Below are 7826 nucleotides of genomic sequence, written 5' to 3' on the forward strand. Positions count from 1 at the left end.
CATGTTTCTTTAGTTTAAAGTTTGAAGAATATTAATCAAAGCCCTTCCTCAAATTCTCCGTTTTGGATAACATTCAATTCATGAATATAATGTCAAATTAACTCCGCAATGGTTTTGAAATTTGAATCTATTGAACATTGTCAAAGACATTGAATCAAGAACTATGAAACAGTAGTTAGACAAAATTAATAAAAAATCAAAGCCGAAAAATTGGAACCAATCCATGGCTTATAAAAGACATCCATTGAAGAAACTTAAAAGAGAATGGAGAAAAAAAAAAACGTACAAATATTTGTGCAAAGTGTTCATATAGAATGTTCAATGTGGCAGTCTATTCATATAAGATGTGGACACAAGGCACCATCTTAAAAAGTTAATAATATCACCAACTTGAGAACTAAGCAAGGGATAGAATCAAGTTGGAGTATGATCCTCCTCCATATCATGCATGTCTCATTGATCAAAAGTAGTGCCAAGTGACAACACAATTAAAGCAAAAAATAAAAAAATAAAGTGAAGCTTCAATTTGGCTTCTTGTGTTTTTAATATTGATCTGATCATTGTTGCATTGATGAAGATGAGATTGAACAAGAAGTGATTACAAAGTACAAGAGAATTCAGACAGCATATGGTCATGTGTTGAGTACTATATATACTTTTATCTTTTCGAAAAGGCGAATAATTCGACGAGAAGGAAGTGAAGGATGTTGTCAATAAAGGAAAGAAGTGAATGAGAGAACAAAGAATCCACATGTATTACAGAGATTGGTTATCTATCAATCTATCTCCTTATGGAATCACTTGCAATCCAAGTCTTTGTGGAATTGGTGTTTTGGTAATTCAATGTATTAATCAGTCATTGTTCTAATTTTGGCTTCTTTGACATTTTGTTGCATTTGTTGCTGTTTATATTTTGGAAATGTGACAACAGATTAGAAAAGTAAAAGTATAAATTTATCTTAGATAAATCATTAAAACAAGAAAATAAGATAAATTTCCTTGTCTTTAATTATCAGGTTGTCTACCTAACATAAAGATATACAAACATGTACATATATTTCATGTCTATATCTTCAGATATTTAAGGAAAGGTACTTGCTGATCATCCCTTTCTCTCTGGAAAGTTGCTAAGTGTAATTTTTTTTCTCTTCCACCTACATAAGCTTTTAATTATAATACATCATAAGTTACATAACAATAGCTATGATAATCATGATAAAGAAGAAAAGCTAAGATTATCTGAATTTATATAATGCAAGAGAATATAATCAATCAAAAGTGATCATCAATCCACATGTATTGAGCTCCTTTGATACATCATCTCGAAACTTGCCTGCAAATGGTCCCATCGATCCATTCCTCCTTTATATACTTCAGGAATTAAACCATTAGTGTTCATCATTGAATTCCATGGCTAATCTCATGCTATTCCTCCTCATTTCAACCTCTCAATTTCTCTATGCAACATCAAACAAGACTCCAGAGGTATATATACAATTAGCAATGTTTCTGATTTCAGAGTTGCATAAAATTTTCAGAGCTGACGCAAAAGTTGTATTTATCAGCCTTATGTTGTCTATATGGGAAGCATCAATAACAAGAAGGATACATCACATTTACAAATGCTATCTACCATAATTCCAAGGTGATGTTAACTACTTTGAATGTTTTTGTCATTGAGAAACATACATAAATTTGTTTGTTCTCACTATTTTGATATTGTAGTGAGGAAAAGGACAGAGTGACACTAATCCACAGTTATAGCAATGCATTCAAAGGGTTCTCTGCTATGCTAACAGAAGAAGAAGCTGCTCAATTATCTGGTTAGAATTCATTCTTTTTACTAAGATTAAAAATAGCATAAGGAGTAATGTTAGATCTCATTAGCACCACAACAATAACTGCAAACAGGGGAAGATGGAGTTGTATCAGTGTTCCGTGACCAAAACCTTCAACTTCATACAACACGTTCATGGGATTTCTTAGAGTCAGAATTTGGCTTTGGCTCACAGAAATTTCAGCCAAGATTTGCCAGCGATGTAATTATTGGCCTGGTTGATACCGGTAATTCTCTTTGCATTTACTATGCCTGATTGCCTTATCACTCAATTTGAACTTGTTGGCATCTTCTTATCTTTTCCTGCAGGTATATGGCCAGAATCTCCAAGTTTTGATGATACAGGGATGAGTGAAATCCCTTCAAAATGGAAAGGAGTTTGCATGGAAGGAATTGATTTCAAGAAATCAAACTGTAACAAGTAATTCCATTAACAATAGTAAAAAAAGGAAATCACAATTACTTGCATTATTTCTGAATTTCACTAAATTCATGCAGGAAGCTCATAGGAGCCAGATACTATGGCAACCAACCAAGCTCAATTCACTTACCATCCAATGGCACAAGCACAACACCATCCCGGGGATCTCCAAGGGATGATGTAGGCCATGGAACACACACGGCATCAACAGCAGCTGGTACAATGGTCTTGAATGCAAGTTACTACGGTCTTGCACATGGTGCAGCTAAAGGGGGTTCTCCATCGAGTAGGCTTGCAATGTACAAGGCATGTTCGATAGGCGGTTGCGCAAGCTCAGCTGTGCTTAAGGCTATTGATGATGCAGTTAGTGATGGTGTCGATATAATATCGATTTCCATTGGCATGAGCTCAATGTTCCAATCAGATTTCCTTAGTGATCCCATTGCCATTGGTGCGTTCCATGCAAACCAGAAAGGTGTTTTGGTGGTGTGTTCTGGTGGAAATGATGGACCAGATCCTTATACTGTGATCAATGCAGCTCCTTGGATACTAACTGTTGCTGCATCCAGTATAGATAGGACTTTCCAATCTAGCATTGTTCTTGGCAATGGAAATGTGATAAAGGTAAATAATATTCATTCATTTTGTGAAATTTCTAAAATATGTTTTCTAATTCATGGTTTGTTTTCAGGGAATTGGCATTAATTTTTCTAATCTCACTCATTCTGCATCCTATCCACTTGTCTTTGGTGGAGATGCTGCTGCACAAGATACACCTGCCTCTGAAGCAAGGTATCAACTTTATTATGAACAAAAAGAATTTTATTTTTTCCCTACATATACTAACACCGATGAATCACAGCAATTGCTATCCCGGATCTTTAGATTCAAGAAAGACTGCAGGAAAGATAATTGTGTGTGTGGACAGTGACCCATCAGTCACAAGGAAAGTAAAGAAATTAGTAGCTCAAGATGCTCAAACTAAAGGACTGATTTTGATCGATGAAGTGGAAAAAGGAGTTGCTTTCGACTCTGGCAGTTATCCATTCTCAGAAGTCGGGAACAAGGTCGGAGTTCAAATACTGAAATACATCAACTCTACCAAGTAAGTTGATAAAACCATACTGATATTTTCTGCAATGATCTTTAATTGCTCAATGCAATTACCACTTTTGATAATCAGAAATCCAGTGGCCACCATTCTTCCAACTGTGGATGTCACTGGGTATAAACCTGCACCAGTTGTTGCATACTTCTCTGCTCGAGGTCCCGGAGGGCTCACTGAAGGCATTCTAAAGGTTAGTTATATGTATATATAGCAGTGAAACAAGTGTATCACAGTATCAGAGTCAGTATCACTAGTTTGTTTTCTGATAAACATTTTCTTTAACAGCCTGATGTCATGGCTCCTGGAGTAAGCATTCTTGCAGCTTCAATCCCATCAAAAGATATTGGAACAGTTCCAGATGGGAAAAAACCATCAAACTTTGCAATTAAATCAGGAACTTCAATGGCATGCCCTCATGTTGCCGGTGCTGCTGCATTCATTCGATCATCACATCGAAGATGGTCTCCTTCCATTATCCGATCAGCATTAATGACGACCGGTAACAAACACATAAAGCTCAAGCATGCATTCTCAAACTCTTTCCATATATAAACTGATCAATCTGTTTATTTTCTTGTGTAGCCAAAACATCAAATAACCTCGGAAAACCACTGACAAACAGCTCAGAAGGCAATGCTAATCTTCACGAGACTGGAGCCGGAGAAATAAGCCCAGTAAGCTCTGTGAGGCCAGGCTTAGTTTTTGAAACTACAACAGAGGATTACTTATACTTTCTTTGCTACTATGGATACAAAGAACAAGTCATTAGTGCCATGGCAGGCACTAAATTTAGCTGCCCAAGAAACTCTTCGCCAGAACTCATCTCTAATATCAACTATCCTTCAATCTCTGTTTCTAAGGTTGATGGTACCAAGAACACAGTGAGTGTTACTAGAACTGTAACCAATGTTGGCCCTGGGAACTCTACTTACAGTGTAACTGTGGAAGCACCAAGTGGGTTCATTGTCAGAGTTTCACCAGAGAAACTGGTTTTCAATAAGAGATGGATGAAGGCAAGCTATGAAGTTAGCTTTGATGTTAAGGGTGCTAAGAAAGGATATGGATTTGGATCATTGATATGGTCTGATGGCGCTCACATTGTTAGATCTGTTTTTGCTGTGAATGTTTTATAGTTTGATTTTTGTTTGATTTTTTTTTTCCTTTTCACTTTTGCTTTGTGTATTTTTACCCTGTTTATGGGTGTTTAAATCCTTATGTTACGCGTGCATTTCGGTCACTCGGTGGCTGATTTTTTTTTTTCATAAAGGTGTGAGGAAGTGGACATACCACAGTTCTATTTTTTTTTTTTTGAGATATCTTTTATTTATATTTAAAAATAAAAAATAAAAAAAATGTCAGTTTAGTGACTTTTTCTTTGGATGAATGGCAACTCAACCACCATGTTGTTGGTGAGGTATCAATTTAGTGATTATTTTTTTTAAATTCTCCTTTTGATGCTAAGATTGTAATTGTAATAAGATAATAATCAACATATATAAAAGGTCAAATATTTACTTTTTTTTAAGTAAATAAATCATAATTTTATCAAAAAAATACAACACAACAAGTAAAAAGGTCCATTACAAAAGAAAATAACAATTCGCTGAGAACCGCCTATCTAGTCTCTTTGCTTGAGAACCGTCCATCTGGTCTTTCGCTTAGCCCTCACTTGTCATAGCAGGTGGGGGCCCAGCTCGGGCCTTGTTGGACATCTCGGCATCGAAAAGGGTCGGTCGTGGGCCAACGTGGTTGGAGTTATGCGAACTAGAGAAGAGGATACTCCTCTGATCTAGGAGATAGGTTGGAGAAACTAAAGAACACCATTCAAGAGTTCATTTGTGTTGGTGAAACTATCGTCAAAGGACTGCTAAGCGTTTCCAAAATGCTCTTTATGGGAAGTTTTTGGGCAAGGCGCCACCTTTGGAGGTTGTCTTCAGAGGGCTGGTAGACAGATGGAAAGTTTGGGGAAGCTACAGCATTGCAAACATGCCGAATGGATACTTGCTAGTTTAGTGTGTAAACTTGGAGATGTTGAAGAAGATCCTCTTTGAGGGCCCATGGACAATAAACAGGATTGTGTTTCAACTCTCACATTGGCAGAAATCCTCTCAACCTGCATTTGCTCGGTTGTCCTCAGCGGCCATCTGGGTGCAATTGCATCATTTGCCCATTGATTTATGGGATGGTGAAGCCTTGGAATCAATCACTGAGCATATCGGAACTTTGCTTAAGATCGACAAACACACAATGTCCATGCAGCGAGCAAGATATGCAAGGGTTTGTCTTGAGATAGATATTTTGAAACCTCTGAAACGAGGATTTTGGGTTGGTTATGATCATCAACAGGTCTTTGTTGCTATACTTTATGAGAGACATCCATCATTCTATTATACTTGCCGATTAATTTATATCCAGAGTCAATGATAACCGGGTCTTTCATTTTTGCTCTAAGTTCAGGGGCTTGGAATTGGGCCGCCATACTTGCAGAAGGTTATTCAGGGAGAATTATTATACTTTGGAAGAGTTCTATTGGAAAGATTACTCCTCTCGCTATATTTAGAGCTTCTGTTCATCTGGCCATCTGCAGCTTTTCCCACGGTCTGGTTGTTGTCTATCATTTACAATGGCCAAAGGTTGGAGCAACAGAGAAATCTATGGTGAGAACTTTCGGGTATGTACTCTTTAGACCTCCCATGGCTTACTATGGGTGATTTTAACTCAATTTTCTCTACTTCAGAACATCACCGCGGGGGGTGGGACCTCTTTTTATTGCTACTCCCGTAAAGCAAACCTTTCAATAATTTCATTGCTCGTAATGCTTTGTTGGACCTTGAGTTTATAGGAGTGGATTATACATGTGCAATGGTAAGTCTGGCTTTGACAGTCGTTGGGCTCGACTTGACTGGTGCCTGGCCAACTCCCTTTGAACTTCAAATTTTGACTCGTATTTTAACTCCCATTTGCCCCGTATTTCTTCATATTATGCCCCGCTTTTATTAATTGCTTCTAAATATGTGTTTTCAAAAAACAAGAGTTTTTGGTTTGACAATTATTGGATGGATGACCCAGATTGTCATCTTATCATTTCAAAAATATGGAATTCTATGGCCAACTCTACTCCTTTGCATATGTTTTCCCATCTAGCCGCTCGTACTAGATCCAATTTGATTGCTTGGCACTCTAATGGTCTCAATTCTTTAGATAGAGAACTTAGAGACATTGAGCTCAAGATTAATGATCTGGAAAGTTCTGATTCTCTTGATTATCCTAATTCGAATGTTTATTTGAATCTTAAAATTCTTTACAATAAGTATGATGATTTACTTCGCCAAAATGCTTTAAAATAGGCATAGTGCTCTCATTTAATGTGGGTTAAAAATGGGGATTTTAAAACTAGTTTTTATTCACAATTGTGCTCGCGTTCATAGGCACAAGAATCTCATTTCTCACATTGTGGATGGCTAGGGCACCGGTCATACTAATAGAGAGAGTATTAAGAATTGTTTCCTTGAATTTTACTCTAATCTTTGGGATGATAATTCCAATTCTAGTTTTCAAGAGATTTTAACTTCTCTTCTAGATGATTTCAATCATGTTTCCAGCTTAGATAAAGAGCTTCTTGTTAAACCCGTTACTAAATTGGAGGTTTTTAGGACTCTATGCTCTTTTCCCTTGGGAAAGAGCCCTGGGCCTAATGGTCTCAATTGTGAGTTTCATTAGTGCTTTTGGAAAAATATTGGTGATTGTTTATTTGCTACTATGAATCATTTTTTCATTACCTATGTTCTTCCAAAATCTTGGGGAGATACTTATGTTACTTTGATTCCGAAGAGTGATAATCCAAGTGTGGTTGGTGATTATTGCCCCATTTCGATCCCCCAGGATGATTATGAAAATTGATATTGAGAAAGCCTATGATACTATTAAGTGGGATGCTATTCTTGCTACTCTTCATAGAATGGACTTTCCTTTGACTTGAATTTCTTGGGTAAAATCTTGCATTTCCTCTGCTAGGTTCTCCCTTTTATCAATGACACTCCTTCTGATTGGATTAATTCTTTTAGGGGAATCTGGCAGGGAGACCTTCTGTTTTCTTATCTCTTTGTTCTCACATTTTAGATTCTGACTAATATCCTGAATAAAGCTATGGACATATCCCTCATTCCTAGTTTTGATTCTAGATTGACTCTCAATTAAAACCACTTGATGTATGCGGATGATCTTATTCTGGTCAGGAAAACTAATAGACAAACTACCAGAAACTGCAATCTTTGTTTGTCTATTAATGCTAGGTTAACTGGCCAAAGACCTAACACTTAAATCTGCAGTCTATATCCTAGCTGGCTTAACAACCGTGTTAGCACTACTATTAGTACTGTGCCCCTATACCATTTGTCTGTTTATCCCATTCCAAATGCCATTCTTGATGCTATAACCAAGTTAGCTAGGAATTTCCTCTG

The 7826-nt window shown here is 36.9% G+C and overlaps 1 protein-coding gene across 1 annotated transcript; it reads left to right on the plus strand.

The window, feature by feature from the left end:
• Positions 1-1325: 1325 nt before the first annotated feature.
• On the plus strand, positions 1326-4650 carry LOC120265947 (CO(2)-response secreted protease-like). Its single transcript, XM_039273898.1, has 11 exons — positions 1326-1485; positions 1566-1645; positions 1726-1823; positions 1912-2064; positions 2147-2258; positions 2336-2882; positions 2950-3050; positions 3121-3363; positions 3442-3556; positions 3652-3865; positions 3949-4650. Exons 1-11 carry the CDS (start codon positions 1411-1413, stop codon positions 4497-4499), a joined length of 2289 nt encoding a protein of 762 aa, XP_039129832.1. The 5' UTR covers positions 1326-1410; the 3' UTR covers positions 4500-4650.
• Positions 4651-7826: the final 3176 nt, after the last annotated feature.

Source organism: Dioscorea cayenensis, chromosome 7 (genome assembly GCF_009730915.1).
Source record: "Dioscorea cayenensis subsp. rotundata cultivar TDr96_F1 chromosome 7, TDr96_F1_v2_PseudoChromosome.rev07_lg8_w22 25.fasta, whole genome shotgun sequence".
Taxonomy (NCBI): domain Eukaryota; kingdom Viridiplantae; phylum Streptophyta; class Magnoliopsida; order Dioscoreales; family Dioscoreaceae; genus Dioscorea; species Dioscorea cayenensis.